At 33.3% G+C, this 19,530-nt stretch overlaps 3 protein-coding genes and 1 long non-coding RNA gene across 6 annotated transcripts; 3 read left to right on the forward strand and 1 right to left on the reverse strand.

Moving 5' to 3' along the window:
• The first annotated feature begins 269 nt into the window (after positions 1–269).
• LOC18612109 (O-Glycosyl hydrolases family 17 protein) lies at positions 270–4,079 on the forward strand. The gene is made up of 2 exons (XM_007048713.3): positions 270–1,068; positions 2,780–4,079. The coding sequence occupies exons 1-2, from the start codon at positions 659–661 to the stop codon at positions 3,876–3,878; spliced, it is 1,509 nt and encodes a 502-aa protein (XP_007048775.3). The 5' UTR covers positions 270–658; the 3' UTR covers positions 3,879–4,079.
• Positions 4,080–4,837: 758 nt separating this feature from the next.
• Positions 4,838–5,789, reverse strand: LOC18612110 (uncharacterized). The gene is made up of 2 exons (XR_001926178.2): positions 5,300–5,789; positions 4,838–5,217 (listed from the first exon to the last, which is right to left on the reverse strand). It is a non-coding gene; the product is annotated as an uncharacterized LOC18612110 (long non-coding RNA).
• A 1,161-nt stretch (positions 5,790–6,950) lies between these two features.
• On the forward strand, positions 6,951–12,892 carry LOC18612111 (uncharacterized). 2 transcript variants are annotated; one of them, XM_088803049.1, is made up of 2 exons: positions 6,951–7,762; positions 12,645–12,892. In XM_088803049.1, exon 1 carries the CDS (start codon positions 7,094–7,096, stop codon positions 7,742–7,744), a length of 651 nt encoding a protein of 216 aa, XP_088659175.1. In that variant the 5' UTR covers positions 6,951–7,093; the 3' UTR covers positions 7,745–7,762; positions 12,645–12,892. The 2 variants fall into 2 exon arrangements, with proteins under 2 accessions (XP_088659175.1, XP_088659174.1); XM_088803048.1 differs by lacking the exon at positions 12,645–12,892 and adding an exon at positions 8,379–9,141.
• On the forward strand, positions 10,022–12,576 carry LOC18612112 (uncharacterized). Of its 2 annotated transcripts, XR_016024228.1 has the most exons (3): positions 10,022–10,908; positions 10,996–11,216; positions 12,263–12,576. XR_016024228.1 is itself a non-coding variant. In XM_007048716.3 (2 exons), exon 1 carries the CDS (start codon positions 10,242–10,244, stop codon positions 10,881–10,883), a length of 642 nt encoding a protein of 213 aa, XP_007048778.2. In that variant the 5' UTR covers positions 10,022–10,241; the 3' UTR covers positions 10,884–10,908; positions 12,263–12,576. The 2 variants fall into 2 exon arrangements, 1 of the variants encoding a protein (XP_007048778.2); XM_007048716.3 differs by lacking the exon at positions 10,996–11,216.
• Positions 12,893–19,530: the final 6,638 nt, after the last annotated feature.

A 19,530-nucleotide genomic window follows, 5' to 3' on the forward strand; every position in this document is an offset into this window, starting at 1 on the left:
TTGTCAAGATTTAGAGAAAGTTTAGGTCAAGCACAAGCACTACCAAGGGGCAGCACCAGCAACCATCGTGGAAAAAGCATTTGCTTTTTATCTGACAATCCATTTGTCCCTCACCTCTCAGGTAGAATTTCACATCAATGACCCCAAACTCTTATCTCTTTCTTTGACATTTTATTTTAGCTTTCATTTTCATCTGGACAACTGAACGGCCCTGCATTCTGCAAATGGAATAAACTTTCATCTAAGATCTGATGCTAAAAAATAATCAAACGCCCATATCTCGTGTTAGGTTTTGTGTTCAAACTTCAAACTGCTGAGTTCAAGATATTGTAATAACTGAAAAAGTGTTGCTTTTTATCTTCTGATTGTTTTGTCTTGCATGCCCTAAAGAACACAGAGATAATTAGGCAGCAGTTTGAAACGAGCATGACCGACCATTTGAGGGTATTTGAGTCATTAACTTACTAGCATTAAAAAAATTAATTAATCACAATAATAAATTGGGGTCTGGCATATTCTTAAACTTCACCCCTTTCGCAGCTCCACACTGTTGTTGGTAGTGAGTAGTTCTCACTTCCATCTCTCTCAACTTCCCATACCCACACTTCTCTGTCTCTTACGACTCTCCTTTGGGATCAAAGCAAACCCAAATGAGCAAATGAAAGATTATTGCAAAAGAAGTCCAGAAGGGAGAAAAATGACAGCCCCAAGGGCAAGAATCATTGGATCATCACCATTTGTTCGTGCAATGGTGATGATGATGATGATATTTTCAGGGTTTGTTTTAGTGGCAGAATCAGTAATAGGGGTAAACTGGGGGACACTGTCATTCCACAAGCTGAAGCCATCAACCGTGGTGGATCTGCTGAAGGACAACAACATACAAAAAGTGAAGCTTTTTGAAGCTGACCCATTAGTGTTGAGAGCTTTGATGGGGAGTGGGATTCAAGTCATGGTTGGGATACCAAATGAGATGTTGGCTACGCTCAGCTTTTCCCCTGCGGCTGCTGATTTGTGGGTTCGTCAGAATGTCTCTACTTATATAGGCAAAGGTGGTGCTGATATCAGGTAATTCTTGTCTTTCTCTAAGATTTGCTACTTATTTCTCCTTTTTGCTTGTTGAGTGAAAGGTTGCAGAAAGAACTTAAAGAAAGTAATTTTTTCTGTGTTTGGTGTTTGATTTTGCTTTTATCACCTTCAGATCAACTATATAAAAGCATAAGGATAATGATCCCTTAGGTGAATCCGTATATGTTTTGGCATCTTTGTTTTCCAAGCTTTTCTGGCTACCAAACAGATTAGGGTCGGTATAGATTTGTAGAAAGATTGAGAAAACTTTAGGCTAGATTATAATAGATTAGAAATTATATGAGAAAATGAAATAATAAGTTTAAAGTAGTTAAGAATTTTTATATGGACACACAGGAAAATAATTGGTGGGGGGGGGGGGGGGGGGGGTTGGGGGTTTTTATATTGGAATAAGCAGATACTTACTTAGTATGTCATCATTTATAATAGCTGATAACTGGGGAAGATATTTTGCTGTATGCTTGGTTTTAGTGCTGGAAACCCCTTGTGTAAATTCAGCTGATAAATGATTCAAAAAGTTTCTTGTATAGGCTAAATTTTTTTTGAATATATTGTTAATCTTCTCAGTTGTTAAATGGGTCCAACAAAGGAATCTTAATTTGGTGATCTTAGGAGAATTTAAATAGATTAGCATCCTTTAGTAATTGCATCTTCGAACTATGTTTAACCAATCTAATGTTAGCGGTGTCCTCAGTATGGATTTCTTATAGGCATATGCAACAGCATACTGCCTTACAGCCACAACAGTTAAATTACTTTATCTGCGAAAGCTGTGGATTGCTATGCCAGAGTTCATATGCCATTCCCCATAGCAAGCTGCGTGCACAACTCCTCATACTATAACCAACACAACATCATTGATGTGATGGTATATAAAATTTTATCCATCCTTGATAGGTTATTTCATTAATACTATTTTGATATTTGGATTAAAGTGTCTTCTTTGTCACTGTGGTCGTGGTCTAAGTGATTGTAGATTTACACTTAGAACAAATGATGAGATGGAAAACCTGGTGCACCTAAGCTAAAATATTCTTCTACTTAGATAGTGAAGACAATAGAAGGTAAAAATTTCTTATCTGTAGGCATTTGTCTGATAAAGATAACTAGAAGCAAGGAAGAAGGGAAGTTTTGTTTCTTTCTTAATTTCTTTTTTTTCTTCTTTTTTTGTTGGTTGGGTTTGGTTGGTCTTTGGATGATGTAGTTGTGTAAATGATCTTTTTGGCAATTGAATGCACCCCTATTCTCCCATATGTAGTAACTTTTAATAATTTCTTTTGCACCAAGGATCATAAAAAGAAAAATGAGCAAGAATACTTTTTCTATGGAAAATACTTAGTATCTCAACCACTGGAGAGATTAATGAGGCAAAATAACCTCAAGTTGGATTTCTTACTCTTCCTCCATTGGCATCTATGTAATGCCAAGTTCTGAATCTTGTAATTCAAGAATTTACATGCCTTGACAGCCTAAATAAAATTTATCAAGCACGTTCCCCTTCTATTGAGACACCTGAGCTGGATTTCCGATGCATGCATCTATTGCTTTGAAATTAGCCTAATGTTTATCAAAGCAGTGAGTTGTAGGAAATCCAATCCGAGGTTACCCCATTTGTGTAAAATTTTTATATGCTAGTGTGGCTAAATTGTTGCACATCTTCTAAAGTTATTTGCTTCTGGCTGGATGACAGGTATATCGCTGTAGGAAATGAACCCTTCCTTACAAGTTACGCAGGTCAATTTCAGTCCTATGTAGTCCCTGCTATGGTCAATTTGCAGCAGTCTTTGGCCAGAGCAAATCTTGCAGGATACGTAAAGTTAGTAGTCCCTTGTAATGCTGATGCCTATGAATCCAATGTTCCTTCTCAAGGGGCATTTCGACCGGAGCTGAGTCAAATTATGACTCAACTTGTTTCTTTCCTAAACTCAAATGGTTCTCCATTTGTAGTTAATATTTATCCATTTCTAAGCCTCTACGGGAACTCAGATTTTCCACAAGATTATGCATTCTTTGAGGGTACTACACATCCTGTTATAGACGGTTCCAACACTTACTATAATGCATTTGATGGAAATTTTGACACATTAGTTGCGGCCCTCAGTAAAATTGGATATGGGCAGATGCCCATAGTCATTGGGGAGGTGGGTTGGCCTACAGATGGAGCGGTTGGTGCAAATCTCACTGCTGCTAGGGTTTTCAACCAAGGCCTGATCAATCATGTGCTAAGTAACAAAGGAACCCCTCTTAGGCCGGGTGTTCCACCTATGGATATCTATCTTTTCAGTCTACTTGATGAGGGGGCAAAGAGCACTCTTCCAGGAAACTTTGAACGGCACTGGGGGATTTTCTCCTTTGATGGCCAGGCTAAATATGCACTAAACCTTGGTTTGGGCAACAAGAAGTTAAAGAATGCCAGGAATGTTCAGTATCTCCCATCTAGATGGTGTGTTGCAAGCCCGTCTAAGGATCTCTCTGATGTGGCAAATCACATGAAAGTCGCTTGTAACGTCGCGGATTGCACTACACTTGACTATGGGGGATCATGTAATAGCATTGGAGCAAAGGGAAATATTTCGTATGCATTCAACAGTTACTATCAGTTGCAAATGCAGAACGAACAAAGTTGTAATTTTGATGGACTTGGTGTGGTCACTTTTCTAGATCCTTCAGTTGGTGACTGTAGGTTTCTTGTTGGTGTCACTGATACCAGTTCAAGTTTTAGACCATATCAAAGGTGGGTAATGAGCTGGATTTTAATTTTATGGCAAGTTTGGGCCTTTAGGATATGAAAAAGACAAAGCAGTTTCTAGGCGGGTTTTTCGGGGTCCCCTCTTATGAAGCTGATAATGTCAACATAGGATATAGAGCGCTAGAGTCATTTATATATTCAAATGATTGCAGATTATTGTAGTATATCATTGTATGATGTAAGAAAAAGGAGACTCGCATACGTTAAATTATCTACTCATTGTCTTGATTGATATGCAGAACTACCTTTCTTGATATTTCATATGGATGCCGTGCTTGTGCATAGATCATTATCTCAACGAGACAAACCCTGTTTTTGCATGAATGCGTTGCGGTAGGGAAGCTTTTAAAGGCTAAGAGAACATGGATACCATGGACGAAGAGTCTCAAGTTTGATGTATTCTACAGCGTTGCTAAACAAAGTGGGAAGAAGAAAAGTTAATTTCTTTTCCACAGAAACTTTTAGCCCTGTTTTCTTGTTTGAAGCCGGTGCTATTATGATGTTTGAGCGTCAAAAACAAATCCAAGGCAGGATGGTCAGCAAAATCACCCGTCAGATGCTACTAGTGCCACACCAGTCGTGATTGTTCGTTCTTATATATAAATGATATGCAGGGCTCTAATTCCTCACAGAACCATCATAGAGTATATATCTACTGAATCATAAGCATATATTCAAGGACTTGAGCTGGAATTCTTCCTCAAGTACAAGAGTTTGAGAGCAGTGGGAGGACAAGGCTGTGTCTCGGTCGGGCAACTTAGTCATTGGACCGAAGAAAATAGATATTGTTTATAGTTAAACTAGGAAGGGGATTCAAACTGAATGGCTCGTGTTGGAAGGAAGGTATGGATGCCATTGAAGAAACACCTTAGTCGCCTGTATCATCCAGTCTTATATTATTTATATACGGTGTACTGGTTTTAATTGGTTTTTTCAATTGGATGGATGGTGCCCTTTGAAGCTGTAAGCCAACTTCTGGTCTACAAGGACGAATGTGTATTTCCGAGCAATGATACATGGTTTGGCTCGTTTACCAATTTTGCATTGATTATTTCCCCTGCATAGCATCTTACTAACAGAACATTATTGTTGATTTGCAGAAAAAAGAAGCCTAGTTAATGTAGGTGTAGAACATCCTTACTGAGGAAAGAAGAAGAATTGTGAGAAGAACCCTTCTTTCTTAGAGAATGACGATCCAACCTACATTAATTTTTACTAGTACAATCACTTGTAATGAAAATACATGCTACATCAGCAACGAGTTATAGTCTAATTGATGGAGAAATTGATGCCTCAGTTCTAAATGCAACAATCATCACCACAACATACTTTCCCACAGCGAATCATCGGTTTCCAAATGAAAAAGCAGCAGCGACAGCCTGCAAATATCATGAATATCATGACCTTAGGAACTAGCAGAAGCACCAGCAGTGAAATTGTAAGCAGGAAAAGGGAGTATACCTTGGGGATGAACACCTTGTTCAAATGATTCCAGACGAGCACCGGCAGTTGCATTTGCACATAAAGTAATGGATGAAACGACAAAAAGCCACATGAGACAAGTGATCAGAATGGTTTGCCTTCTTGCCATCAGTCCTTCCAAGCTCGAACTTGATGATCAACTAATTAAGCATGGCAGACTCATATCTTTCACCTCTATTTATACTAAAAGTAGCAACACTTTGGAACTAAAAGATAATCAGATAGAGACGTACATTTTCTTGAATTTTTATTTATCAAAGAGATTCACAACCATGGCTTGATGACATGGAGTTTGGCTTTGCATGCAACTCTTGGTTGCCATTTTCGACCAAGAGTCAGCTCATTCTTGATTAAACCTTTCATCTATACTATTCAGTTACATATATGAACTCGTAACCCCAGCTTATCCTCTCTTGAGACCATCATTGAACCACCACAAATGGAAGAAACGGGGCAGCAACGTCCTCAAACCATATTGATAAACCTCAAGGACAGATCGAATCTATTGACTATTGAGATCCACAAAAGTCAGAAGAAAACGTTGTATTTACATCTAAATTAGGACCATTAATTTGGGACTTCGCAGAAGAAAACATAGTTTTTTGTCGGGAATAATCAAGTAGAACTATATGCTTTGAACATAGCACTAGCCAACAACATGCTTTTGCTCCTACTTTTATAAAGCATTATCTTGATAGTCCACAATGTTCTGTGGGCAAGCTTTCGAAAACTTGGTTCTTACCCTAATATTTACAAGCCCCATTTGCAGTTGCACGCTTTGACTGGTGTATTGATCACAGCAAAGAAAGCAAGCATTGGTGTTTCATGGAACTTGTTATGAAAACGTTTCTGTGTGATCCATTTGTACATGAGATTAAAATTAATCTAATTAAATTTTTTGGAGATCCAGATCCGACTTAAAAATATTGTTTGTTTTGATTAAAAATTATTTTTTAAAAAATCACTTTACAAGTGTGAATTCAAGTTTTTATATATACTAAAAAAACGCATAACATAATTGACGAAATCAATTAAATCCACTCAATTTTAAAAAATTATATATATATATATAATTTAATATCTTTTGTTGAACTCACTAAAATTAAATTAAAACTTAAAAGAAAGGGTCACAAGTTAAGTTACATCTATTTTTTTAAAAAAAAATTCGAATATATAAAGTAATAATGAAATGAGATCAATAAAATTTGAAATTTTCATAATTCTATTTTTGGTAACAACTAAAACTTGATTTAGCCATTGTTACCACTTTTTCTCAAATATTAAAAAAAATCCTTTTTAGACTTCTTTCTACTTTAAAATAAAAGATTTGGTTAAAAATTAGTTAAAATTTTATTTTAAAAATGTCTTATTTAATGCACTAGTTTCACTAAATTTAAAAACAGACAATCGATAGATTATAGGAGTTTTTTATAAATATAATCTTATATATATATATAGACACTCTTTTAATATTTGCCTAAAATTTTTATAAAAAAATCTAAAAGAAAATTGAGAGGAAAATCAGAAAATGAAACTGAGCCAAGTCAAGTGACAAACACGTGACCTTTTTGTGGGTAGATACATACTAGATTGTAGAATTTACCCAGTTAATGCATTGCCTGCCACTTTCCTTGATTCCTTTTTTTTAAAAAAAAAATTAAAAAGAAAAAAGGAAACAGACAAGAAATTTGAATTTGAAACACCGTAAAAAATTTGTTCGAATCCCCTTCTCCAAACCAAAAACTAAAGCCAAAATTAGGGTTCCAAATTTCAATGGATCGAGAAATGGACAGAGAAATTTGCGGTTGGATTATCGAATTCCTTGTTCGTGAATCAACCGACGAAATGTTGGTGAAGAAACTGATCCAAGCTTTCCCGCCTTTGAACGGCAAGCCTCGCCTGAAGAAAACGCTGCTTCTCCACTCAATCAGAACCGAAATTCTAGCCGGCAATGTTTCCGAGAGGATACTTGATCATTTGGAGAGGATCGAGCGCATTGACCGCAGCCAAAGGCTCAGAATCCCGGACTCCATAAGGCAAGCTTACTGCGCTGTCGCACTTGAATGCACTGCCAAGTACCTGCCTGGAAGCTGGGATCGGAATGGCAAGTATTTGGATGCGGTGAAGAGAATATGGAGAAGCAGGATTGAAAATCTGGAAAAATCAAAGGCATCCAGGTTGGTTTCCGAGCGACTGAGAAGCCGTCGACGTCAAGTGGAGGCTGCCGTGGAGGATGAGGAGGTCGCCAACGTGTTAATTACAATTAATACGCGAAATGACGCGATACTCACCCTTAGGGTCTATCTATGCGAAGCGCTCGCCTTGATGGGTCCGTCATTCCTTAAAGGCCAATGTGACTCAATCCTTTACAGAGAAAATGGTCCGTTTCTGGAGAAGTGTAGGAGGGATTCACTTGCCGGATAATGAAAAAAAAAAAAAAAGGTAGGCTTTCGCTATTTCTTTATCTTTATCCTTATTCTTAATTCTTCAATGTGACTGACGGCATATAAAACCCAAGTAACGAAAACTGCTTCTGAATTCTGATGCTATTATCTATTAAGAGGAATGTAAAAAAACAATCATGTCGAACTGTTATCTTTGGTTAAAATCTTTCAGGATGAAGAAATAAAATGAATGAGAAATTTAGGTTTCATATCCAATATTATGATATAGAGCATATACAAACTTAAATTTTCCATAATTACATTCAAATTCTTATACTGTTAGGTTCATAATGAGTAGTGAATATGAAATATTTCAAGGCAAGAGTGAATTAAATCCATCTCCTCATACTCTTGCAACTACGCAGATCTACTGAATATTTCTAATTGTTGCAAATTAATATTCATGCTCATAAGCTTTATAGCAAATTAGTCTATGGATGGAACAAGGGAGTAAAATTTTTGCACTCTGCCTTTTTGGACGTTTCTTTTCTTTTTTGCCCTTTGAGGGGAAGGGTTTAGAGATGACTCGAACTCCTTCAATATCTCTTAAAGCCTAACTTCAATTTGTCAAATTCATTATTTTACTTCATTTTGTGCTGTGCGGGCAACAACAGAGAGGAAGGGGTGCATGTAACTGCTGCACTCGCCCCTCTTGTTAAGCATTGGAGCAGCAGGTTCGAGGTTGTCCCTGCTCCTTAAGCAAGATGGGCAAAAGCAAGTTAACCGGCACGTATGCTGTACCAAATGGTTATGGAAAAGGAGAATGTGAAAAACTTAAGTATCCCAAGCCAGTCTCTGTCGTAAGCCCTTCCGTGCCTTTTCTGCAATTGAAGCTCCAGTCATAGAGCCAGTTGGAGTCATAAAAGTGGAAAAGTGGAGAGGAGGTTTGCATCTTCATCATCCTTTTCCACAGAAGGATCTTCTTGATGACTACTAAAAATTTAGTATCCTTCTGAGTTGAAAATGGATTGGTTTTGTTCCCCTGTGCATCTCTGTGGTGGCTCTGTTAAAAAGGGGCAACTCTGATTGGATGAAACAGTTAAGAATTCTTTCAGATTAATCTTTAAGTCAATAGATCTCTTCTTGTTCCTCAATCTTTGGAGAAGGCAGCATTATATTATTGTAAGTTCTCTGTTCCTAACATTTCCTAGACGACAAGTTTTAATTCTTCAATGGGGCAAGTTCAGGAAAAGATGGAGAAAAAGCATTTCCTCTACTCTTCTCACCTTTTGACTGGTTCACTCTTGCTTCTTTTACTTTCTTACTTCCAGACATATGGTTAAACATCAGATATGTATTCATCATGGATCATTTAGCCTAAATTCATGTATTTTGACCTATTAAAATGTACTCTAGTATTTTGGAGAGTTATCTGAATATTGCAAAGCATTAGATAAAAGTAGATCTAACATGTAGAACAATATGTCCATTTTGTTTGTTGTTGGATATGTGGGCTAAAGTCAGAAGCTAGTTGAATGCAAACCAAGTAAACCTACCATTGTCTGAACTGTCAAAATCTGGAAAGTCGGAAGCATTCTCCGAGTCAAATTTTTGTTAATTTTTTTGGCTTTTTGATCACCACAGAGTTCCTACTTCTGTCCTTTTACATAAATGAAATTTCTCTCTTCAAGTTGATGCCAGCTTTTCTGGGACAATCCTGAAGACATTGAACCCATTGTTTTCATATTTTTCAAAATTTTCTTACCTGCGTGTACCAAGCTTTTTGCATACTAGAAGCCAAGAAAGTGCCTTCTTAGACATTTTCTTAGACAATGGATTTAAGTTCTTCACCAAGTTGTTTGAGCATCAAACCCTTTCCCATGCATTACTTTTATCAACAGGTTTGTTTTGGTATGTCTGGAACAGCAGAAACCAAGCCATTTAAACTTTCAAACCTGCGAATCACTAATTCTGTTTTGTTTCAACCTTGTATGTGAACGGGCTGAACTACATTTTGGTTATAGGGAAGCTAATTAAATGGCGGATGGTACTAGAGAGCTTCCTGATATGCACTCTGCTCCTCTTTTCTATGAACTGTTTCTTATATGATGTTAGGATGGATTCAGTAATCAATCCATATATAGGGTGCATGTTGCCTTATTATAGATGTTCTGTTCCTCGTGCAAAGGCTTTCAATCAAAAAAAGAAAAAGAAAACAAGGGTATGGAACAAAATTGACATGCTGATGGACTGAGAAACCAAAGAATAAAATTGAAGGCACATTTAAGGTATTTATACAATAATTGCGGATGCCGAGATCGACAGGAGCTGCTCCTGGCCCAAGCTAATCCAATCTCCTACTCTCAGGTGATGCCACTCCGATGCTTTAAGTTATTAGAAAGAACATGAAAAACCGAAGTGGTCCAGTGGGCCGGAAGCATTTTAATTTGTGTATTACTGCGGCTCAGATGCTAAAGGAACAAACACACTAGACAGGGTGACTCTTTCCCTATCACACACTAGGGTTTAGAGTTTCAATGGATGGAGAAATGGACCCAGAAATAACCCGTTTGTTCATGCACTTCCTTATGTGGGAACCAGTCGACCTAATGTTGATGAAGAAGCGCCTGGAATCTGCCCCGCCTTTGGACGGCAACCCTCGCCCCAAGAAAGTATTCCTCCTCCTCTCCATCAAAGCTAAAATCTTGAGCGGAAACATTTCGGAGGAAATCCTCGACCATTTGGAGATGATCGAGCGCATCGACCGCAGCCAATGTCTCAGAATCACTGACTCCATGAACCAAGCTTACTGCGCTGTCGCACTTGAATGCACCGCCAAGTACTTGGCCGTTAATTGGGACGGGAATAGCAGGTATTTGGATGCCGTTAACAGAATCTGGAGGGGTAGAATTGCAAATCTGGAAAAATCCAAGGCATCCAAGTTGGTGACCACCGACGAACTGAGAAGTCGTCGACATCAAGTTGAGGCTGCCATTGAGGATGAGGAGGTCGCCAACGTGTTAATCGCTACCAATTCGCTCAATGAGGCCATTAGGATGATTAAGGTTTATTTGAAGGAAGCTCAGGCCTTGATGGGTATCTCATCCCTTGAAAGAGAATGTGAGTTATTCCTTGAAAGAGAATGTGAGTCCCGTTTTCCTGTAGTAGAGGCGGAATAAACTTTCATGAGCAGAAAAAAAAAAGGTAGGTTTTGGCTCTTTCTAACTTTCTTCCTATTTTTTTTTTAGGTCCTTTGCCTTTGATAATTGCTGCTGGTGTTACTGTTTTTAGGATAATGAAGAGGAATCGCAGAGTCTATAGAATGAAGGAACGATTAAAATCTTTCAGGATGAGAAAAAAAATTAACTTGGAAGGTGGATTACTTCCTGGGAATAAGCTGTTTTTTTTTTTTTTTACGTTGAAATGTTAGAGTTAGTTTCTAAAAGGAATATTTGAAGATGAGAGTATTGCCCCATTTTGATGAAAAGGATGCTTTTACGATAATAATACAGGTAAGAGATACAATGTATTAGAGTATCATTATTAAATCCTATGAGTTGCATTTTAATATTTGAATTTGGACTGAGCAATTTAGATTATATATCTAGTGCTATTTAGGTAATAGAGCTAATAGAAACACAGTTTTCATGAATCATGATTGTGGTCAAATTCATATATTTGCCGAAGTCAAGTAGTGAGTTTGAATTTTGTGAAGGAAAGAGTGATTTTTTAAATCCATTCCCTCTTATATACTCTTCCAAATACATCAATGTATTCAATCTTTACTAATTATTACATAATATTTACCGTTCATACTGTACGAGTTTTATACCAAGTGAAATTCAAATTAGTCTATGGATGGAGAGAGAATAGAGTAAGATGGGTCAAATGTTTGCTCCACCCTATTTTTTTTTTTTTTTCTTTTTGTGCTTTTAGGGAGAGGGTTCAGTGGTGAGCCAAGCCCGTTCACAACCTTTGCCTAACCTCTTAGATGTTACCAAATAAACTTGGAATGATTTTAAAGTAGACAAGTTTAACGTAAGTTGTGATTATTTTAATCATTCAATTTTATATTAGTGATGATGGATTAGAGTTCTTTACCAAGTTGACCAAGCATCGGACCCTATCCCATGCACTACTTTTATTTCTTGTTTTGGTATGTCTAGAACTGAGGAAACCGAAGCTATTTTTAGTTTTTAACCGGTGAATATCAATTCTGATTTGCTTCAGGCCTGTGCTGCCTCTTTAGGGTATGTTGGTTCCGTTAAAAGGCATAGCAAGAACTCTCCTTCATTTGAATTATATCAAATGGATGGCCCATTGGGCCCCTTGAATTAGGTTAAACATTGATGATTCCTCTTTTTGGGTAATCTTGGCTGGACAAGCTGTAGTGGTATCATTCGAGTTCATAATGATGATTTAATCTATTCTTTTTTCTTCTCTTAATGTTTGCTTGTCAACTGGTGACATGTCTGAATATCAACCCTTTGCTTGCCAGAGATGTTGACATTGATGTCCTGGAAATAGACTCTTATGTTGTTTTTTATTGCATTCGCAGGCATATGGTGTATTAACCTCAACCACAAACCCATCCTGGTTGACTGTCTTGAATATTCGACTGTTTTTGCATGTCTCAAAGTATATTTTGGTTTTAGGAAGCTAATCAAATAGCTAACCTCTTGTTGAGGAGAGCTGCTAGTATTAGACAGCTTCATGATATAAACTCTGCTCTCTTTTTGGATGACTTGGTATTATGAGATTGTACTTCTTTAACTTCTACCAACCCATATAGGGTGTATGTTGTCTGGTTGTAAATATTAACTAGTGCAAAATAAAAAATAAAAAAGTTTGAAAAAAACTTGACATGTCTCAGATTTTGAGTCTCAAGTTTTGTGCTGTATTTGGTAGCCTTGGCTCTTATATTACCTTATGTCTTGAAGGAGAATCAATGAGCAGCTTGAAGGCCCGAGCAACCAAAAGTTACTTCTCTGGCCAAGACCCAAACCGGCACACAAACAGTATATGCATTTCTCTTCAACTCTCTACTTTAATGTACTCCTTAATCAGTACAATAAGTTGAACAAATAGACGTTGACTTGTAGTCAACATATCCCACCAACATCTCACTAATAAACAAAGGTAAATAATTGTGAATAGTTTCTTTATACTTGTATGTATATGTTTTCTCCTTCTCCATGGGCATGCAAAGCTGTATCGCCCATCACTTCCTTAAGTTCTACGCGTTTTGAATGATGGCAACTTACTTTTGATGGCGATGGGTGTCTGAACTTTGAACTTTGAAAAGTAGAAGTCTCTTCTTCTTTGCTTTCCTTTTTTGTATGTTATGCTATTTTGTCTCTAAATTCATATGGCTAAACTTGTTGTTGGTCCCAAACCCAATCGACTCTTCTCAATTATTTGATTCAAAAAGCATCTAATCTATTTTTTTAAATTAAGTGTGGACTTTGTTAATTGTTTCTATTCATTGACTATTAAAATAATGCTTCACCTTTACAATAGTCAATAATATGTTTAGTTTATAATTTCCCCTCTTATACTTTTATTTAATTTAATAAAAAAATATTTACGAACGTTACCTACAAAATATTATCTCAGATGCTAGGAATACTTTTCAATAATTCTTTTGATCTTTATTGTACTTCCCATTTGACATTCAAAAAAATTATAAAAAAATTATTTTGATTTTAATATGTTTTATATTTTTTAAATATTGATCTTCAGTGCTTTTTTAATGCCAAAAAAAAAATAACCATAAAATAAATTTGAAATACAGTAAAAATAAGAGTATTGCATATTCCAAAATTAGGAATCAGAACCATGTAGCATTTCAAAGAATGATTAGTGTGGGTATCAGTCATTTTCATTGAATAGTTATGTGATTCATTAGAAACAAAAAAAGAAACTAATACTGGAATTGCATATAATTAAGTTCCCTCTGTACGTAGTGGGACATTCTCCAGCAAAAGAAGCATTTCTTCGATTCTATATTTGGGTATAATAAATATTTGCTGTATCCCAAGATTGGTTATTCAATTATACGGGAACATCAGTCATTATTGTTTCCCAAAACTGCCTACTGGGTGGGTGGTCGCCCTTATATTCTTAATTTCTTCGCACCTAAAATCACGTCTAAACTCCATTTATCTTATTAGGGTGTATTATAACTTATGTTAAAAAAAGTTGACCAATTCACGCTTATATGCCCCCCTTAGCATGATTGTGGATCCCTCAAAATTTTTAAGATTTTTTATTGTATATATTTAATATCATTTAAAATAATTTTTTTAATAATTAACATAAATAAACAATAATAAAATAATCTCACAAACTCATCTCAATTTTACCATAACTCTTTAAGTTTTTCTCTCTCGTAGAGGAAAAAAAAGTGTTAAAGGAAGAGGGAAAGTAAAAAAATGAGAAAAAAAATGTTTTTACTGTTAGAATTTTTGAGAGTTTAAATAACATCAAAATGATGTAATTTGAGAGAAAGAAAGTACTTAAAAAAAAAAAAAGGAAGAAAGGAAGAAAAGAAGCAAAAGTAAGAAATAATCAAAAGCAAGGGCTTTAGGTATGATGGTAAAAGTTTTGGTGTGCTTGAAGTCTTTAGATTGAGCTGATACTACCACGTCAACCTCACATGCTAATGTGGCATTACTAAGCAATTCAAGCCACCCTCGTTTGTCATGTCAACGTTGACATTATCATCTACAATGGTTAAATTGGATGTTATTAAAAAAATAAATTATATTAAAATAATTTTCAAAATAAAGAGATTAAATTATTTTAATTTTAAATATAGAGATTAAATTGATCAAAATATATAAATATTAAGACTTGATGGATATTTTGATCTTTTTGCTACACATCTTTCTCTCTTTATTTTTTTTCTTTTTCTTCCCTATTGTCTTTTCATTTGTTTTTTTTATTTTTTTCTCTATAACTCACTATTCAAGTATATTTCATTCTTCAAAAGATATTTATGAGTTTGTAAACTTGGATGAAGAAGGACTTGAAACACTCACTACTGTTCTGTAAAATTAAGAAGATGTAAAGTTTTCTTTTGTCTTATTCTTCCTATTTATGTTGTTATTTATAGTTGTTTTTTTTTATTTTTATTCTATTTGTTTATAAGTTTATAATTTCAATAGATTTTTTTTTTAATTTTTACGAATCATCAACCATTTTCTTTTTCTTTCTTTTTTGATACGTAGGTTTTATCTTCTACTTGTTATGTTATTCTCTTTTCTATTATGTGAATTTTATTTTTTGTGATTTTAATTTTTAAAAATTAAAAAATTATTATGTAATTCTCGAATTTAAGTTACAGTGTTACTTTGTTGGCTATTACTTAAAATTTCATCGATATAACATCTTTTTATTAATCTTGATTGTTTTTTCAGGGTTTATTTTTTTGTCAAGTTTTTTCCAGTTTTTTCTCTTTCTTTCCTCCCTCATTTTTTTTTATTAATCTTGATTGATAAATTTATTCGCTTTGTTTTGACTCTTTCGGTCTCTACAATAACTATAGAGAGAGTATTTTTAAAAATGAAAATTGTGAAAACAAGATTTTATAACTAAATAAATGATGAGTTTCTTATAGATAATTTAGTTATTTATATTAAAAAAAATATTGTCAATCTTTTTACTATAGAGTTAATAATTGATGAATTAAAATTTAGGATATATCATTGAGCACAACTTTACTGAAAGACTATAGTAAGTTTTTCTTTTTTATTTGCATGTCATACAAAATAATTGTATATTATAAATATTTTAATTATTGGTTAAGTTCAACATATTAATTTTATAAATTTTTAGTATTTATTCCTCTTTGTCATTAACCCTCCAACAAAAATTAAGTGACTCTACCTCTGTCCTCACAAATTTTGACAAATATAACTAGTCTATGTATATATATATATATATATTTATTTATTTATTTATTTATTTCTCAAATATTAAAACATTAAAGTATCTGATCATTGGATTTAGATGACTAACAAAAAATAAATATCTTTATTTAGTATAGGTTTTAAATAAGTGAACAATCAAAATATTAAATAAAATAAAATTTATACTTGATGTGCTGAGATACTATTTTATTATAAAAGTAAATTTAAAACTTTTAAAAACTTAAAAAATAAACATTAATAATTTTCTTGTGTTGATTGATTTTTTTAGCAAAATTTAAGATTTCTTTTTTCGAAAATTGATCGTTAGAGTACGATAGTAAACTAGGACCAAGTCAATTGGCCATGCAGGGTTTAAATATTGTTAAATTATGTAGAAGCATGAAGCCAGCTAGCAAAGTACTTGCTAATCAATATCCTTTGTCCAAGGCACAACCACGACCTGAATAATATCTAAATTCCAAACCAATCCAAAAAACGGATGAATCTGCACATCAAGGGATCGGATTTTTCTTTATTTTCATTTCCTTTCCCCTTTTTCTATCGTTTCAAGATCAATGACTTCGCCAATAAACGCGTCCAAGGCGTGCGGCATTGTGGCGGCCTTGCTTACCCTTTCAGTCCCCACGCGTTTGGGCGCAGCTTTTTTCCTTTTGGTGTTGTTTCTCTTCAAGTCTTTGCCAATCGTTGGAAATTATGAAAGCTTTTGAATGGATGAAGGATAGGGCAACCGTGCAATAAAGAATTTTGGCGCTTTCTGTTGACATCGTTTCTTGCAGCCACTGTTCCATGCACTAGCTAGTGTGAGTGAGTGCTTCTGACTTTTACGTCACGTTCTGCTCGTTCGCACATTCTTTCTGATTTATTCCTGTATTTTCCTAAATATACGATTGTGAAACCAGAGTACACAAACCCTTATTTCTTTTAATGAAATATCCCAACCTCTTTGAGCACCTTACTAGCCTTCAAATATATATGAATATATATATATGTTGAGCCACCAACCACCAAGTTTAACCTATAGTTACAATATTAGTTTCCTCGTATTGGACATTTGTCCCCTATCTCGCCAAAAGAAAAGGAATTTCATTGTTTCTATAACAAAGTCATTTTGGGACAATTTTCTAACAATCATGAGGAGGAGGAGGACATACATAGACAACAGTGGACTAATAATCAAAATTCATACAATTTTAACCATAGTGCACAAGGCAATATGTAATGCATTACTTATTATACCATTATATCTTTTATAGTGCAGAAAATACATAATTCTAAAACGTTTACTCCAATAATTTTTTTTTAATTAATTGATACAATCATTTTCATCTTGACATAAGTAATTTTAAATTTGAAATGATGTTAATAAGGAATATATATGATTTTTATAAAATAAAACGTATCTTTCTCTTATATAAGAAATGGGACAATATATTTTTCAAACCTTTATATGGGCTTTCATATGTGGAAAAAAAAATAGATAGTTACTGGGTGACGGTTGCATTTAATAATGTTATACATTAATTATGATAGCAATAAAAACATGAAAAAGAACATGTTAAGGTAACGTCTAGTATTTTACAATGTAATATGATTGCAGGGAATATAATATTACAGTGTTTAGTATATATGCAAGATAATAATTAAAATACAAGAAAGATAATATTACAGAATTTGATTTACAAGTATTTTACTGAGAATGTAATTTCAATTTTCAAATTTATCTTTATTTATTAAAATACAAGTTTAATATATTTATATTTTTTATTATTAATTTTTATAAAATATCATCTCTCAAATATATTTTTAATGTAATATATTTTATTGTTATTTTTATTATAATTTTATATATTTTATTTTATTTTTTAATATAATTTTTTGTATTATATATTTTATTTTAATTTTTTTCTTTGAACGATAATATAAATTTTATTAATAGTCACCATGATTACGAGAATAACAAAAAGACATTCTCAAAATCTATATAAAAAATTTATAATATTATAAAATATTTTTAATAAAGTAATAAAGTTGAAAAGTAAAATATCTTTAATAATATTATAGAGTGTAATGTAATATGATTATATTAGTTTTAAGTTACAATCATATTACATTCATTGACTATAATATAATTATATTATAATTTTATATTACAATAATTTATTATATAGTAAATATTATAATATAATTTAAGTATACATATTGTAAAAAATATACTTATAGTTCTCTCGTACCAAACAGGATGCAGCCCGACCAAAAATAAAGAATAGCGTAGTAGATTGACCTTTTTAATGTAGAGCAGCCAAGTAGTGTAGGTCGGTGGGTTAGGGCACGTTTTATTGTATCGGATCACTCACAAGTCCCAGCAGATTTTCTACTTGCCTCGTGATTGTGTGGTGTCTTATCGTAATGCATTGCTGCACCTCCCATGCTCTTGCTCTAGACGCGTTCATCCAAAATGCTGCGCAAAATTTACCCTAAATTCTCTATCTTTTAATCAAATTTTATTTTGGCTTTCTAACCTTTTTTTTCTTTCAATTCTTTCGTTCAAAAGCTTCTTTAAGCTGTTTCACTAATGCTTTACAATTAAATAATTTTGTTAAAAATAACTAAAAATATTCATGTATTAAAAACGTGATCATCCATGTAAACACTTTCGATATGTTATTTTCTAACGACTTAGCTTATGGGGACTGTCCGTGCCCTGGCCTTACACTCAAATTACAAATTTACTTTATGTTATTAATTTATATATGCTTTTAAATGGTTTCCAATCAAAAGTGTATTTATTTTGTCAAATAAAAAAAAAAAGAAAAGAGGGAGATGAAAGCATCTATCATTTACAAGTCTTAAAAAATTTTTCTTAAATTTGTCTAAGTGCTTGTTTGACTTAATTTTTTTTAATATATTTATTTTTTAAAAGTAAAAGTCAGATCAAATATAAATTTTAATTTTTTTAAAAAAATAATTTTTTTTAAAAATAAAATTTTTCAAAAAAGAGCTTCAGCAAAAGCTCTTATGAAGAGTTTTTTTTTTAAAAAAAAATACAAGAGAAATTATAACTTATTTCAAAAATATATTTATCTGTTAAAAATAATTATAATATTACTTTCTAAAAAAAATACCTTTTACGATAATTTTAATCAAAATTATAACTTATAAAAAAAAAACTTATCAAACAACTTCAACTTAATTCTAAAAGCTATTATTTTTTATAAAAACTTTATAATAATTTTTAAATTAAAAAAAAATCATACTAAACAGGCTCTAAAATTTTTCAAAAGCTCTAATTAAGAATTTGATTTTTTGACCTTTAAAAAAATCATTTTTCAAATTTTACAATAATTAAAAATAATATTCCAGAGTTTTTTATTTATTTAACCTAGCTTCAACATTTTGTAGTAAAATGCATTAGAGAAAATTAAAGAGTAATAAAAACATCTTTTTTGTAAAATATTAGCTCCTTTTTTCAATTCTTTAATGATTATGAATATTTTTAATTTCATCTTGTACAAATGTAATTAAAAATATTTTATTATTTTTCCTCTTATTTATGATATTATTTTTCATTTCAGGGAGACAGTGCTGAAAAGTGACAGAATGAAGTTTTTCTAACGCACTGTCAATCTAAAATCCCCGTCAAATATTGTTTCCTTCTACAGGAATGTTGTATCTGCTTCTGGATTTTGACTGTTTAGTCAACCAGAAAGCTAATGGAGCTAGCTAGCTGGCCATTTTCTTAATCAAAATCTTAGCCCCACACCCTAACACAGCGCGTGCCCAACAGCAGCCAATCACGTTTTACGTGGGATCTTATTCCTTGGTCAAATTAGTACTGAAAAAAATGAAATTAATAACTCTTATTTTTTTTATTTTTTTTCTGACCAAAAACGTC

Source organism: Theobroma cacao, chromosome 1, assembly GCF_053813885.1.
Source record: "Theobroma cacao isolate CCN51 chromosome 1, ASM5381388v1, whole genome shotgun sequence".
Classification (NCBI taxonomy): domain Eukaryota; kingdom Viridiplantae; phylum Streptophyta; class Magnoliopsida; order Malvales; family Malvaceae; genus Theobroma; species Theobroma cacao.

Bases quoted from the DNA above. Each gene is read 5' to 3' on its own strand.
- LOC18612109 (XM_007048713.3), top strand. From the start codon at position 659: ATGAAAGATTATTGCAAAAGAAGTCCAGAAGGGAGAAAAATGACAGCC. The intron at 1,069-2,779 runs GTAATTCTTGTC...GCTGGATGACAG, and splicing joins AAAGGTGGTGCTGATATCAG to GTATATCGCTGTAGGAAATG.
- LOC18612111 (XM_088803049.1), top strand. From the start codon at position 7,094: ATGGATCGAGAAATGGACAGAGAAATTTGCGGTTGGATTATCGAATTC.
- LOC18612112 (XM_007048716.3), top strand. From the start codon at position 10,242: ATGGATGGAGAAATGGACCCAGAAATAACCCGTTTGTTCATGCACTTC.